The 16,713-nt window shown below is 44.1% G+C and overlaps 1 protein-coding gene across 1 annotated transcript in view; it reads left to right on the top strand.

Moving 5' to 3' along the window:
* The window catches only part of DNAH3 (dynein axonemal heavy chain 3), a 93,379-nt gene that overhangs the window by 15,489 nt on the left and 61,177 nt on the right, over window positions 1-16,713 (top strand). The window contains 9 exon segments of the mRNA XM_070955392.1: window positions 1,761-1,866; window positions 2,843-3,021; window positions 5,834-6,018; window positions 7,623-7,746; window positions 9,045-9,198; window positions 9,583-9,727; window positions 11,698-11,909; window positions 12,351-12,442; window positions 13,954-14,068. Coding sequence (XP_070811493.1) covers window positions 1,761-1,866; window positions 2,843-3,021; window positions 5,834-6,018; window positions 7,623-7,746; window positions 9,045-9,198; window positions 9,583-9,727; window positions 11,698-11,909; window positions 12,351-12,442; window positions 13,954-14,068 — 1,312 coding nt within the window.

The raw sequence follows: 16,713 nt of genomic DNA, 5'->3' as shown, positions 1-16,713 counted from the left end.
ACCTAATTGGGTAATGAAACATCTGCAAGAAAACAGCCAAGTTCAGAGAGCACTAAAAACTCCACAGCCCTCCTCTTCCTCTACTCCGCAAACCCCACTCCCTTTGAGCACTGATGCTGTTACCTAGTTGGGTAATTAAACGTCTGCAAGAAAACAACTCAAGCTCAGAGAGGACCAAGGAGCCCACAGTTAATTCACTGAATTTGAGGCCTCTGTTCCGAAGTGAACAAAAGGGTCATGGCTTGCTAACAGAATATCTCCTGAAAGAGAAATACTTGGACATACAGTACATTGGATTAAGCCAGTGGTGAAATCCAAATTCTTTTACTACCGGTTCTGTGGGCGTGGCTTGGTGGGCATGGCTTGATGGGAGTGGCAGGGGAAGGATATTGCAAAATCTCCATTCCCACGCCATTCCAGGGGAAGGATACTGCAAAATCCCCATTCCCTCCCCACTCCTGGGGGAAGAATACTGCAAAATTGAGGACCCAGTTTGTGGGGGCAATAAGCTGACTTTGTATAAATATATAAAAGTATGAAGGCTATTGCTTAACGCATTGTAAGCCGCCCTGAGTCTCCAGAGAAGGGCGGCATATAAATCAAATTAAAAAAAAAAATCCCCATTCCCTCCCCTCTCTGGGGCCAGCCAGAGGTGGCATTTGCCAATTCTCCGAACTATTCAAAATTTTCACTACCGGCTCTCTAGAACCTGTCAGAACCTGCTGGATTTCACCCCTGGATGAATTGAATAGAATAATAGAATAGAATAGAATAGAATAGAATAGAATAGAATAGAATAGAATAGAATAGAATAGAATAGAATAGAATAGAATTCTTTATTGGCCAAGTGTGATTGGACACACAAGGAATTTATCTTGGTGCATATTCTCTCAGTGTACATAAAAGAGAAGATACATTCATCAAGAATCATAAGGTACAACACTTAACGATAGTCATAGGGTACAAATAAGCAATCAGGAAACAATATCAATATAAATCGTAAGGATACAAGCAACAAAGTTACAGTCATGCAGTCATAAGTGGGAGGAGATGGGTGGTGGGAACGATGAGAAGATTAATAGTAGTGCAGACTTAGTAAATAGTTTGACAGTGTTGAGGGAATTACTTGTTAAGCCCCCATAGCTAGTTTATCTTTGATTTAGGATGACATGAATCCTGTCAGTGTGCCATAACGTAATGGGTGAGCCAAGTCAAGACTTGTATCCAAATAAACCATGGTTAAACACAACATGGTGTCAGCGTTCCAAATTAGGCTCTCTTCCAGCGCTGACATGAACAAAATGAAGCAGAGAGCAGAAGCGTTGATTTATTGCTGAGATGAACTTTTACCTAGTTTTCTGTATGCAACAGATAGTGTGTCCTGGGTGATGAGGGTGGGGGCCACATTCCTGTGAAAAGAATGTGCCGGGAAGTAGAGATGGATCTGCATGATGGCCAATGGGACATTGGGGTTGGAGAGCGGAAGAGGAGGGGGTTGGAAGGAGGGGCCAGTTTGGCTGCAACTTGAATCAGGAATGTCGGATTTTTCTATTCTTAAAATAAAAGTGATTCATTAGAGACTTTGCGTTTGAGAATGAAGTTTATTTAAGATAGCACCAAAACCTGACACGTGGCTTATAATGTGCGAAATTATCCCAGAGAATAGGGTGAGATGCTACTACTCTTTGAGAAAAAAAAAAAGTTTGTTCTGCATCTTGATTTAAATCATTTCTTTCCTGCGCAATCTTTTTGCATTGAAGGTACTTGAACGTGTATAAGAAATACAACGATCTCTTGAATAGCAATGCCGACAAAGACGTGACTGAATTTCTAAGCAAAAGACACGAGCTGGAAGATTTTGTAGAGGTATTGCTTTTCGTTGTGTGAGAAGTGGATTGTTCTTGTTCATGTAAGCCTAGGAACAGCCTTTCCTAAAATAACACTTGTAGGGAACATGGATATACAGGTAATCCTCAACTTGCGGCCCAAATTTATGTTCAGTCAGACATTTGTTAAGTGAGCTTAGTCCCATTTTACCACCTTTTTCTTGCCTCGATTCTTTGGCGCTCAGCCTTCCTTATGGTCCAACTTTCACAGCCATACATTGCAACTGGGAAAACCACGGCCTTGACTATACGCACTTTTGTTGGCAGAATGATGTCTCTGCTTTTTTTTTTAACTCTGTTGCTGGAGAAGACTCCTGCGAGTCCCTTGGACTGCAAGGCGATCCAACTGGTCAATCCTAGAGGAGATCAACCCTGACTGCTCTTTAGAAGGCCAGATCCTGAAGATGAAACTCAAATACTTTGGCCACCTAATGAGAAGGAAGGACTCCCTGGAGAAGAGCCTAATGCTGGGAACGATGGAGGGCAAAAGAAGAAGGGGATGGCAGAGAACGAGGTGGCTGGATGGAGTCACTGAAGCAGTCGGCGTGAGCTTAAATGGACTCCAGAGGATGGTAGAGGACAGGAAGGCCTGGAGGAACGTTGTCCATGGGGTCACGATGGGTTGGACACGACTTTGCAACTAACAACAAAAGCAAGAAAGGTGATGAAATGAGGCAAAACCCACTTAATTGTCTCACTTAGCCACATAAATGTTGGGCTCAGTGGCGGTTGTAAGTCGAGGATTACCTATAATTGCACCTATAATAACCCTATGTGAGATTTTTAAGCGCCAGTCCAAAACAAGACAGTCATTTGTAGATCGTATTTTTCTCTTCCTTCAGCCTAATCTAGATTCAGACACGGGACCTGCTTTCCCTCAAATAGGCTAAAATAAACCTGTTGTGGCTTTTCTTATTTCTGCCGTAACAATTCCCCTTCCTTATGTCGCCTTGTAGAAAATCGACGGCTTGACGAAATTGAAGAAAGAAATTGCTTCCTTGCACGTCACCGTCCCCTTGGCTCTCTTCTGCCTGGACGCCCTGAAACTGAACGAAGAACTTTGCAATCGGACCCAGAGGCTGAAGGACAGATTGATTGAGTTTGAAGTTGAGGAAAACAGGAACCTTAACAAGAGGTATGGTGGTGAGAACAGCCTTCGCCCGAGAGGATGGGTCATTTCCAGCATGAGGAAATGCCTTGGAAGGCCCTGTAATTGTGCGGGAGGGTAGGCAGGCAGGTTCAATCATCGGTATCATCAAATACGAACAAATAAATAGCAAATAATCTGTGCAGGTGGGATTAGAATATAGGCAATCCACAATTTACAACAATTGGACACTCCATCCCTGGAGGTTTTTAAGAAGAGACTGGACAGTCACCTGTCTGAGATTGGGGGCTGGACTAGAAGATCTCCAAGGTCCCTTCCAGATTTCTATTCTATTCTATTCTATTCTATTCTATTCTATTCTATTCTATTCTATTCTATTCTATTCTATTCTATTCTATTCTATTCTATTCTATTCTATTCTTGTCAAGTGTAAATGCCTCGCTTTATATAAACTAAAGTTATGTCATAAGATAAACAAGGGTTAATATACATTCTCCTCCCTCTAAATCAATGTTAGGTCAATACTTACCATTAGCCCCGCCCATCCTGTATATAAGACCACCTCCAACTGTCATCCTTGCTCTTTCTGAATGTATTCTGTGAAAGAAAGGAACATATATTAATAAATGAATTTATTTAATTATAATGAGCCTATGTCTATTATATGAGCCATATCTTCAAAATTAATGACCTATTCTATTCTATTCTATTCTATTCTATTCTATTCTATTCTATTCTATTCTATTCTATTCTATTCCATTCCATTCCATTCCATTCCATTCCTTTCCATTCCTTTCCATTCCATTCCATTCCATTCCATTCCATTCCATTCCATTCCATTCCATTCCATTCTATTCTATTCTATTCTATTCTATTCTATTCTATTCTATTCTATTCTATTCTATTCTATTCTACTCTACCCTACCCTACCCTACCCTACCCTACCCTATCCTACCCTACTCTTTTCCTATTCCCTACTCTACTCTACTCTATTCTATTGAAATTCTATTCTACACTCTACTCTACTCTTTCCCTATTCCCTATTCCCTATTCCCTATTCCCTACTCTACTCTACTCTACACTACTCTATTCTATTTTAAATTCTATTCTACACTCTACTCTACTCTACTCTACTCTACTCTACTCTACTCTACTCTACTCTATTCTATTTTAAATTCTATTCTACTCTACTCTACCCTACTCTTTCCCTATTCCCTATTCCCTACTCTACTCTACACTACTCTACACTACTCTACTCTACTCTACTCTACTCTACTCTACTCTACTCTACTCTATTCTTTCCCTATTCCCTATTCCCTATTCTATTATATTCTACTCTACTCATTCATTTAGTGATCGAAGTTACAACGGCAGGGAAAAAAGTGACTTAGGACCATTTTTCATGTTTCTGACCATCACGGTAACCCCATGATTAGGCGGATCAAAATGTGGACACTTGGCAACTGACTCATATTTATGATGGCTGCATGTTCACCTTTTGCAACTTTTTGATAAACAAAGTCAACGGGGGGAAGCCCGATTCACTTAACAACCACGTTACTAACTGAACAACTCCAGGGATTCTCTTAACCGTTGCACCAAGCACGGTTGTAAAATGGGGCAAAGCTCACCTGATAACTGTCTTGCTTAGCAGCAGAAACGTTGGGCGCGAGCGCGGTCGTAAGTCAAAGACCACCTGTAAGATAGAAGAGTGGGATAGCTTCACTCATTTTGCTAAGCCGTCATATGGCTTGGTTCCCATTGCACTTGTCTCAGAAGTCCTAAGGCGCTTCTGGGTTGAAAGGATTTGGTTTGGTTTTTCACTTAGGTTTTAGTGCTTTGTGTGAACGCAGGTCATTGTGGTCTATTTGACAAACCACCACAAATAGAACTTAGTGGGGCTTATGAATACGGCGGCTGCCTTGCTGTGGTCTGTACCTGAGGTTCCGCAGATGAGTTTGACTTCTCTGTGGGGGCACCCGCCCTGTGGAATGAGCTGCCTCCTGGAATACGATTGATCCCGGACCTCCGGACCTTCCGTAAAGCCCTGAAGACGTTTTTATTCCATCAAGCCGGCCTAGCCTAAATGGTTTTTTAATTGGGATTTTAAATTTTATGGATTTGGGGTTTTAAATTTGGGTAGCCAATGATTTAATTCTTTTAATTATCTTAACTTTTGCATTTGTATGTTTTTTAATTTTGGCTGTTCACCGCCCTGAGTCCCTTCTGGGAGAAGGGCGGTATACAAATTAAATTAAAAAAAAAAAATGTTGACCAAGGAGTTGAAAGCCAACAAGAGTGGAGGTTCAGTGTCTTTGGAGGGCCATAGGTTGAAAAAGGAGACATGGAGGGAGGAAGAAGAAGAGAAAGGGGAGGCAGGAGAGAGAGAAAGTGAAAAGGAGGAGAAGAAAGGGAAGGAGCAGAAAAGGGAAATTGGACAGAGGGAAGGATGGGAGGTTATGATATCATGATTGTAACTATAATTCTTTTTTTCTTTTTTTTTTAAATTTGATTTATATGCCGCCCTTCTCCGGAGACTCAGGGCGGCTTACAATATGCTCAGCAATAGCCTTCATCCTTTTGTATATTTATACAAAGTCAGCTTATTGCCCCCACAAACTGGGTCCTCAATTTACCTACCTTAGAAAGGATGGAAGGCTGAGTCAACCTTGAGCCTTGGCGAGATTCGAACCTGCAGTAATTGCAGGCAGCTGGTCTTAATAACCAGCTTAATAACAGGGTGCCTTAGACCACTGTACTACCAAGGCTCTTTGCATATAATTCTTTGCATTAAGTATGGTGGCTGTTCTAGTAACCTCCCTTTTTCCTTCGTTTCAAGCATTTGCAACCAGTACAATATCATTGCCGACAAAGTCAGCGAAGTGCCTTTGACCACAGAGCAGCTGGTGGAACTCACAGCCTACCTGAAGAAATCCAGCGAAGTCACCGTGTTCAAGCTGCGCCGCGAAATCAGAGAAGCCATTTACCGGCTCGAGTTCCTAATGGACTACGCTGACCTTCCCAGTACGTTTGGGAACAGAACGTGGCCTCTGGTGCGGGGACAAAGCTTCTGGGGCAAAGCTTGGCCTTGGAACGTCTGCTCGTTGGTTCTTCTTGAGAACCTTGCCTAACCTGTTCTGACCCAGCTCCTCAAACACGACAAATCCTCTGACGTGAACTCAAAAGATTCCTTTATTAGGAATGCCGGCAGCCCTGGGAAAAAGTTTTTTTCTCAGACTGGCCTGTCCGTCCGGCAGGGAGATGAATAGTTGTCTGCACATCTATTCATCTCTGCCCCCTGTCTTTTATCCCCAGGGCTAGGGTGGGGCCTTGCTATCAGCAGTAGCTCTTCCATCCCAAGGACCGGCCCATAGATTTCCATTGCTCTCCTCTCCTCTGCCTTCTGCACATCCGCACATCAGGCACTGAACCACCAGCTCTTCCTCATCAGCCACCTCCAGACCTGGGGGCTGTTGACTCTCCATCTGAAGGCTGATGGATAGCCCAGGCTCTGCCTCTGTTTCTCTCTCTGCCAGCTCCATTCCCTCTTCCCCCTCGGAGCTCCCAAGTAGCCCTGATTCTGACCCTGACTCCCACACCTCCTCCTCCTCCCCTGATTCAGCTGCTGGAGGGGCCGGCAGCCGACAGCCCACAACATAACCTCTCTAGATGGGGTTGGAATTCGTGGTGACTAAGAAGCAGAAGTCTTTCTCTTCCCCCAACTCTCAACTTTCTTTAAGCCCTACCTACAGAAAGCAATGAAGGGGAAGATTCCGAGAAGTTGGATCTGGTTGGAAGACCAACTTGATCTATCATAGACGTGAGGAAACTTTGGATCCCCCTCATAGCGTGCCTGCTTCTGGTTTTGGGATGCTTTCTTGGTCAAATAGAAAAATGACCTCCCTTCAGTGGTGATGTCAGCACTTCAAGCTGCATTTACTCTAGTGCTGACATAAGAAGAAGAAGTGGAGGCATCTGGAAAGGGACGTTTGACTTTTCACCTACTTATTTTCCCTGGAGATAATATCCCCTAGGAGATGGGATGGGAGGGGGAGAAATTCCTTTGAGCTGGAGCAGTAGATTAGGGGTAGAGTGACTTGGAAGATGGCCAATGAGTGCAGGGGAGTGGGGAACGGAAAGGGGGGTTTTGGGTCTGGAAGTCAGTATTGGCTGCAATGAAGTCGGATTCAGAATGTCGTGCTTAATAAATGGGAGTTTTTTCTTCAAAGACTTTGTTTGAAATGCAATTTATTTGAGACGACCTTGAAACCTGACAGGTGAAATGTAAAATTTGTTACTACCAGTTCTGTGGGCTTGGCTTGGTGGGGGGGTAATGTGACTGGGTGGGCGTGGCCAACTTTTTTTTTGGTTTACTTTTAAAACCATTTTTTCTACAACCTCTTCGGCCTCTGCTGATCCCAGCTGAGCCGGCTGAAGAGGTTGTAGAAAAAATGCTTTTAAAAATAAAATAAAAAAAAGCCTCTGGGCTCCACTGGGCATGGGGAGGGGAGGGATTTTTGCTACCCGTTCTCCGAACCACCTGCCTCCATCGCTACCGGATCGGGCGATCCAGTCTGAACCGGGAGCATTTCACCCCTGCCTCCCTCCTTCTGTTTTTAATCTACTAGGTGAAGATATCAGACTAAATAGTACAGTTCTTCATTGGCCGGATGGGATCGAGGACATCTTTGATACCAGTCGGAATCAACTCATGAACAGGAGGGAACAAGTCGAGATTGCCCTAATTAAAAGGTGAGCTGCAGACTACCAGGGAGCAGAGACTTCCTTTCTCCTGATCCATATTTCTTGGCTCAAGGTGGATTTTTAATGCGATCGGATGTTCCCACCTGATGCTTGGGAAGCTGCGGAAAGAAAATTCATATATGTTATTAACATTCAGCTGCCTGCAATTACTGTAAGTTCGAATCTCTCCAAGGCTCAAGGTTGACTCAGCCTTCCATCCTTTCTAAGGTAGGTTAAATGAGGACCCAGTTTGTGGGGGCAATAAGCTGACTTTGTATAAATATACAAAAGTATGAAGGCTATTGCTTAGCGCATTGTAAGCCGCCCTGAGTCTCCGGAGAAGGGCGGCATATAAATCAAATTAAAAAAAAAAAACGATGAAAAGGGGAGATAATTGATGGGAAAGCAATGAAAATGGAGCCAAAATCTTAGGGAAGCTACTGTTGAGTCAAGGAGGATCAGTCTAGGGGTGGGGCTGCTGGGGGTTTGCAGGGGTTTGGGAGAACCCCTAGCTAAGATTCTGTGCAGTTCGGAGAACCCCCAAATCCCACTCCTGGCTGGCCCCACCCACCCCAACCCTCCCAGGAGTCCCCACACGGCCCGTTTTGGATGCAGGTAAGTGCAGGGCGCGCGGGACGGCTTGGGGAGGGCGAAAAACGGGCCTACCAGAAGATTGGGAATGCCACAAACGGGCCCATTTCCAGCCTCCAGAGGGCCTCCGGAGCCTGGGGAGGCCATTTTTGCCCTCCCAGAGGCTCGAGGAAAACCTCCAGTTTTGTATCTCTGGATTGATTATACATGGCTAAGACTTGGATTGGTAAAATACTATGAATTTGCTTTGCTCTATAAGTAAACTACTTTAAAAACCAGTTTGTATGCAGTTTATTCACAATTACTCTCAGTCCCGTTTCCGTGCGCAAAACTCTACGCTCTGCTTCGTAACCATTCCTGGTTGTCTCACAACTATATCCTTAATAATGACGATGATGATTGTGAGGATGATGATTAAAAAAAGCATAACATAACCTGTTGTTATAATATCTACATCATATCCCGCATGTGACGATGCTAGAGATGGAGCGGTCCTTGAAGACCCGTTCTTCTTATTTTAATTTTTTTTTTAAATTTGATTTATATGCCACCCTTCTCTGGAGACTGAGGGCGGCTTACAATGCGCTAAGCAATAGCCTTCATACATTTGTATATTTATACAAAGTCAGCTTATTGCCCCCACAAACTGGGTCCTCAATTGAGAAAGAAAATGTCAGATGGCTTTTTTTAAAAAAATTATCTTTGCTCCAAACCAGATGCTCTGAATTTGAAGCTATCCTTGAAAGTTATAACAAGGAAGTGGAAAGTTTCCGGAAGAAGGATGTCATGACCATGGAAGAAATGAAGAATAACGTGGAAAAATTCACTGAGTTGTCAAAGAATTTGGACCATGCTCTTCTGGAATATGAGGTTAGTCTTCCTAGAGTCCAAGAGCTAAGCATGGATCTAAATGATTTCAGAAGGACTAATCTATGTAAATTGATAGATAGACTGTGTGACATCGGGCTGGTGTTGAGCAGAGGTGAAATCCAGCAGGTTCTGACAGGTTCTGGAGAACCGGTAGCGGAAATTTTGAATAGTTTGGAGAACCGGCAAATAGCTCTTTGGAGAATAGCTTGACTCCCTCTTCTTTGGGGCAGCCCCTGAGATATTGGAACACTGCTATCATGTCTCCCCTAGTCCTTCTCTTTGTTAAACTAGACATTTAATCTATTAAAGTAGACTAGAACTACTCTTCCTCCTTCTTTAAAGTCATGCAAACCTGTATCTGAACTGCTGTCTTAATTTTAACAGACTATCAATAAGGAAGAGGAGTTACTTGAACGAGAGAAAAGTCAGTTTCCTTTGCTGCAAACCATCATTTCACACAAGCTGCCATTTGAGCAACTTTGGGTGACCGCTTACCACTTTCATGTGAAATCGGAGGAGTGGATGAACGGTGAGGATTTGTACAGGGTGATGCATTTCTCATAAACGTAAGGCGTTTATTAAAAGAATGAAGAGGGAGTCTTCGATTTATGACCAAAATGGGGACCAGAATTCCCGTGGCTAAGCAAGGAAGTTGTTAAGTCAGCCGCATTGAATTTTCCACGACTGGCCATGATTGTTAAGTGGATTTATGCATTCGTTAAGTGAATCACATAGAAGAAGAATTCTTTATCGGCCAAGTGTGATTGGACACACACAATGCATAAGCTCTCAGTGTACACACAACAATAGTGATAGATCATTATCGTAGTCATTGTAAAGATTACATTCATCGTAAATCATAAGATACAACACTTAGTGATAGTCATAGGATACTAAATAAGCAATCACCCTAAATCATACTAGGATACTAATTAAACAATTTAAATCATAAGATACAAGCGGCAAAGTTATAGCCATAAGAAGATAAGGTGATAGGGAATAAGGAAGATGAAAATAATGATGGTAACACTGCCTTTCAAGATAGTTTGACAGTATTATGGGAATTAGTTGTTTAGCAGAGTGATGGCATAGGGGGAAAAATCAGGGGTGAAATCCAGCAGGTTCTGACAGGTTCTGGAGAACCGGCAGCGGAAATTTTCAGTAGTTTGGAGAACCGGCAAATACCACCTCTGGCTGGCCCCAGAGTGGGGTGGGAATGGAGATTTTGCAGTATCCTTCCCCTGGAGTGGGGTGGGAATGGAGACTTCGCAGTATCCTTCCCCTGCCACGCCCACCAAGCCACACCACGCCCACAGAACCGGTAGTAAAAATTTCACCACTGGGAAAAATGTCACTAAATGCCATCGTTAAGTGACTCCAGCTTCCCCCATTGACTTTGATCGCCAGAAGCTGGCTGGGAAGGTCGCAAACGGGGATCACATGACTCCATCAAGACACTGCAGCCATCATAAACACTTGTCAGTTGCCAAGCGCCTGAATTTTGATGGCGTGACCGTGTAAATGTCCTGGCGGCTGTAAGTACGAGGATTGGTCGTAAGTTACTTTTTTCAGTGCCGCTCTGACTTCAAATGCTTGGTAAACTAAAGGTTGTAAATTGAGGACCTGTATTCATTTACCACTTGCCGGGAAGGCTAGTAGAATAAAACATGTTCAGTTAATTAAAATATATATATAGGCTGCCCCAAAGAAGAGGGAGTCAACCTATTCTCCAAAGCACCTGAGGGCAGGACAAGAAAAAAATGGGTGGAAACTAATCAAGGAGAGAAGCAACTTAGAACTAAAGAGAAATTTCCTGACAGTTGGAACAATTAATCAGTGGAACAACTTGCCTCCAGAAGTTGTGAATGCTCCAACACTGGAAGTTTTTAAGAAGAGGTGGGATAACCATTTGTCTGAAGCGGTGTAGGGTTTCCTGCCTAAGCAGGGGGTTGGACTAGAAGACCTCCAAGGTCCCTTCCAACTCTGTTAAAAGGTCTGGGATCTCAGAGAAGCCTTTATGCTCTGAAACCATTTTTCAAACTGTATAGTCTCTCCCCAATTAGGCGTTCATTCGGAGCTCTTTCCTGCACAAAATAGCTGTCTGAAAAGCTTTCCTTTTTCTGTTGTCCTTGAGGCTGCCTTTTCTCCAATTAGAATCCCTGCACAAGGACCTGTCCATCTTAAAAATTATAATTCAAATGCCATTATTCTGCTTATTTACCAGCTCCAGCCAACCGTTTCTCAAGTGCTGATGGGGTGGTCGGGAAAGGTGGGGGGAAAGATTTATAATTCCTGCTGCTGCTGTCACCTTAATGTCACATTAATGCAGCTGTCAGGTTAATGCAGAAGGATCATTCCTAATTCATATTTTCATGGAGTTTAGAATGTGTCAAACTTAATTGGTTTTGAAAGCTTGCTCCTGCTTCTAACCATCTGCGGGGTGCTTCCTTCTAGCGTTTCTTTCTTTTATGTTATTTTTTTGGCATTTTCGGCATGCAGGGCCTGTCCTCCAATTGAACGCGGAAGAAATCAGCGAGGACGTCGCCAACATGTGGCGGACCATGTATAAATTGACAAAGACCTTTATAGACCTTCCTGGCCCCAAGCGGATGGCGGAGAACGTGAAATTTAAAATTGACAAGTTCAAACAACATCTGCCCGTGCTTTCAATTGCCTGCAATCATGGGATGAAAGACCGGCATTGGGAACAGGTCTGCTGATCTGAACAATATCCAACGTGCAGAGTTGTTAAGATTGTGTGTGTGTGTGTGGGGGGGTTTTAAAAGGTAAAGGTAAAGGTTCCCCTCGCACATAGGTGCTAGTCGTTCCTGACTCTGGGGGGCGGTGTGCTCATCTCCGTTTCAAAGCCGGAGAGCCAGCGCTGTCTGAAGACGTCTCCGTGGTCATGTGGCCGGCATGACTCAACGCCGAAGGCGCACGGAACGCTGTTCCCTTCCCACCAAAGGTGGTCCCTATTTTTCTACTTGCATTTTTTACGTGCTTTCGAACTGCTAGGTTGGCAGAAGCTGGGACAAGTCACGGGAGCTCACCAGTAGTAAAACTTTTTGAATCCCACCACTGGTTGGGGACCCCGATTTAGGATTTTCATCCATTTCTCCTTCGTAATGCTTATCTCCCTTCTGATTTTCCAGATCAGTGAGATTGTGGGCTATGAGATACGGCCCGATGACACGACTTCATTGATGAATATGTTGGAATATGGGCTGTCAAAATATATTGACAAGTAAGGAAGACCCCTCCCCCCAAATCCTTTATCCTTCTTTGCTGAAACCAAAGATATTTACAGATAGTCCTCGACTTACGACCTTTCGTTTAACAACTGTTTGAAGTTACAGTGGCACTGAAAAAAGTCACTTATGACCGGTTCTCACATTTTCAATCATTGCAGCATCCCTCTGATCACTGCACCTTGTTTAATGAAATTAAATATTTATGACGATTGCCATGTCCTGGGGTCGCGTGATCCCTTTTTGTGACGTTCTCACAAGCAGAGTCAAATGGGCAAGCCAGATTCGCTGAACAACCGTGTGACTAACTTAACAACTGCAGTGATTCACTTAACGACTGCGACAAGAAAGGTCATAAATTGTGTCTTGCTTAACCGTGGAAATTTTGGGCTCGATTGTGGTCGTAAGTCGAGGACTACTCGTAGAGAAAAAGGCAATGAATGTATTTTCCTGGCTGTATTTTGCAAAATGTTCCCTGTCAGGGATCCAAGTAACACCCCCAACGAAAGAAAACTCCGAGGCTTCCATTTTAAACATAAAATGGAACATAAAAAGTTCCATTTTATTAGAGATGTCATATTGGCACATCTGGGAAAACCCAAATCTGAAAGTTTCCAGGTTTTCCCCACCCAAAGGAAAGTTCAAGTCCCTGCCTAGGACCCACATGTCCATCACATGGTCCAATCAGACATTATCCCAACTGGAGTAACAGTAACAGAGTTGGAAGGGATCTTGGAGGTCATCTAGTCCAACCCCCTGCTCACGCAGGAGACCTATACTAGGGATTCAAACTGCCAACCTTTCTGATCGACGAGCCACTGAGCCACTGTAGGGAGAGGCCTCCCAGCTCCAGGCTCCGAGGTGCAGGGCAAGATGTCCTTGACTTCTTGAGAAAGGAATGTTATTATGACTATATATCACCCCGGCTCTATACAATCCCCCCTCCCAGTTTCCCACAGTAGTAAATGTGGCAGGTCTGAAGGTCTAGTGTAAAAGATGGCTTCCAGGCCTGATATCCCCTTCTTCTCTTTTAGCACCCCGACCATTGGTGTTACTGGATAACTGCGGGTTAACCTACGAATCCAAAGCGGAGAAAGTTTATTTATTTATTTATTTATTTATTATTTATTAGTTTGATTTATATGCCGCCCTTCTCCGGAGACTCAGCGTGGCTTACAATGCTTTTAAGCAATAGCCTTCATACTTTTGTATATACCTGCTTAGTAGGGCTTTTGGCCCCCCCTAAGCGGTGTTCTATTTTATACAAAGTCAGCTTATTGCCCCCACAAACCGGGTCCTCATTTTACCTACCTCGGAAGGATGGAAGGCTGAGTCAACCTTGAGCCTGGTGAGAATTGAACTCGCAGTAATTGCAGGCAGCTGGCAGCCAAATACTACTTCAGCAGTAGTTTAGTCCGCTGCTCCACCAGGCTCCTTGGACGTCCTCTTCTGTTCCTTCCAGGGGTACCAGGTGCCAGCTTTGCTAACTTTCTCCTTCCTGTTGTAGAATCGAGCCGATTGGTGCAGCAGCCAGCAAAGAATATTCCTTGGAGAAAAACATGGAGAAGATGAAAACGGAATGGGTCAACATCCGCTTCACTTTTGTGAAATACAGGGATACGGTCAGTATGTTTTCGCTTTTTTGTCATTGAATTCTGTTTTGGTCTGACTCATGTTTTTCATTTAAGGTGCTTGACCTCCTTTGAGTCTGCTCCTGAGTTGACCATAGCTTTGGAGGAACCATTCTGTGTCCTCCCCCCCAAAAGCCCCTGAGAAGCTGATCATACCGTGTTTCCCCGAAAATAAGACCCTGTCTTATTTTATTTTTTTTGAACCCTGAAATAAGCGCTTGGCCTTATTGCCATGTGCTCAAAAGCCCGATTGGGCTTATTATCAGGGGAATGTCTTATTTTGGAGGAAACAGGGTAGACATGGAAGAGACCTCAGAAAAGATCTCTTTAGTTAGGCCATTTGCTGTGTGTGTGTGTGAATTTTGCACCATCGGTCAGTTACCAATCAGCACAAAGAAGCATCTCATACAAAGCATATGTTGTGGCCCGCCAGTGGCCAGTGGAGCTGGTGGCAGACTCGGACAGTGAGGAGGTTGGGGAGGAACATGGTCCAGTCCTGGAGTCTGGGGAAGGCTCTGATGAGGGCTCTGTGTTGGAGACAGAGATGGGGCCAGGAGCATCCGACAGTTATCAGCTGCCTTCGGAGTCAGAAATCAGTGGGGTAGAAGAACAGCTGGAGCCTGTTCCTGACGTGCGCATGTGCAGAGATGCCAGATGAAGGGAACAGTTAAGGAACAAGGGCCAACTTGGGAGTAAAGACACAGGTGGACGGTGAATGGCCCCTCCCATAGGGAATAAAGAGGAGCGAAAGGGGAGTGGAGTTTGCAGGAGACAATTCAGAGGTGGTATTCAGCAGGTTCTGACCAGTTCTGGAGAACCGGTAGCAGAAATTTTGAGTAGTTCAGAGAACCGGTAAATGCCACCTCTGACTGGCCCCTCCCCTATCTATTCTCTGCCTCCCAAGTCCCAGCTGATTGGGAGGAAATTGGGATTTTGCCGTAACCTTCCCCTGGATTGGGGATGGAATGGAGATTTTACAGTATCCTTCCTCTGGAATGGGGTGGGAATGGAGATTTTATAGTATCCTTCCCCTGCCACGCCCACCAAGCCACACCCATCAAGCCATTCCACACCCACAAAGCCACACCCCCCAAAAATTGAATCCCACCACTGAGGCAATTAGTTCACTTAATTAGTTCACCCTAGAAAGACTGTTTGCTGGGACTTTGCTGGATGTGAATGAGGGGAATTCACAGTAACTTAATAAAAAGGTGTTTTGTCGGGACAAGGAGTCTGCTTTGTGGTTTGGGGAAGCCTAGGTCAGAAGATCATATTCATCCCCACCCTGTGTTACCAGTGTCAAACGTGGACGCTTGCAATAAAGCATAAGTGAAAGTAGTCACCATGGAAATGAGATGTTTGAGGAAAGCCGCTGGAGGGGCCAGAAGGGATAAAATAATAAAAAAAGAGATCCTAAGAGAAAGAATTAGAATAGAAACAAGCTTAATAATAATAACTTTATTGTCATTGTACGTGTATACACAGTATACTCATACAACGAAATTCACTTAATGCCCAAAGACCAGGTCCGACACACTCCCACCCACCACAAATTCCCCACCCCTAAATCACCCAAACATCCACACAACAGACCAAGTAATGCTGTCTAACAGCTCACTGATGGTGGCCTTTTAGTTCATTGTTGAGTGCAATTATAGCTCTGGGATAAAAACTATTCAGAAAATGTGTGGTCCGAGTTTTAATTGTTCTGTTTAAACTACATACAGTTTAAACTACATACAGAAACAGCAAGTAAAGTGGTTTTCTCACTTGGAGAGGATGCCTTGGGATTCTATACTATACAAGGCAGCTACAAAAAGAGGAGGAGGTCAAAGGACAAGAGGCAGACCCAGAAGAAGATGGATAGGCAACATCAAAGGCAGTCTACCGCAGCATCAAATAACAATGGTTGAGACTGCCAGAAGTGCAAGAACCAGAATTTTGTCTTCCTCTTGACTACCCAAAGTGGTCAAAGAGGAGGAGGAGGGGAGGAGGAGGAGAAGGAGAAGAAGAAGGAGGAGGAAGAGACAGGTTCTGGAGAGAGGGACAACCATCATATTATCAGCCACAGTGTCAGGGTTCCAAGTAACACCCCCAATGAAAGAAAACTCCGAGGCTTGGATTTCCTCAAAGCTACTTTTTATTAGAGATGTCATATTCGCACATGTGGGAAAACCCGAATCTGAGAGCTTCCAGGTTTTCCCCACCCAAGTGAAAGTTCAAGTCCTTGCTCAGCATCCTCATGTCCATCACATGGTCCAATCATCCACTGTCGAAACTGAAGACACCTCCCAGTCATCCGACTCCAGGTGCCAGGGCACTGCATCCTTGACTCTCTGAGAAAAGAATGTTATTTTGACTACATATCATCTATACTCTATGCAATCCCCCCTTCCCATTTTCCCACAGAAGGAAATGTGACTGGCCTGAAGGACCAAAGGTAAAAGATGGCTTCCAGGTCTGACAGACAGTAGTTTCCGATACAGATGGTACATGGAAACCAAAGGGAGAACATATGAAATGGTGGCAGGATCTACCTTTGTAGAATTGAGATCACCAATAATGAGTAAGCAAAGAATAAGATAAGAAGCATAGTAGGTTAGTCATGTAATGCATCGGTTCTCAAGATGAGCATC

Source organism: Pituophis catenifer, unplaced genomic scaffold (assembly GCF_029215685.1).
Source record: "Pituophis catenifer annectens isolate HBS135680 unplaced genomic scaffold, rPitCat1.0.hap2 SCAF_16, whole genome shotgun sequence".
Classification (NCBI taxonomy): domain Eukaryota; kingdom Metazoa; phylum Chordata; class Lepidosauria; order Squamata; family Colubridae; genus Pituophis; species Pituophis catenifer.
The sequence above is the reverse complement of the archived record's forward strand: the minus strand, read 5'-3'. Positions and strand labels throughout refer to the sequence as shown.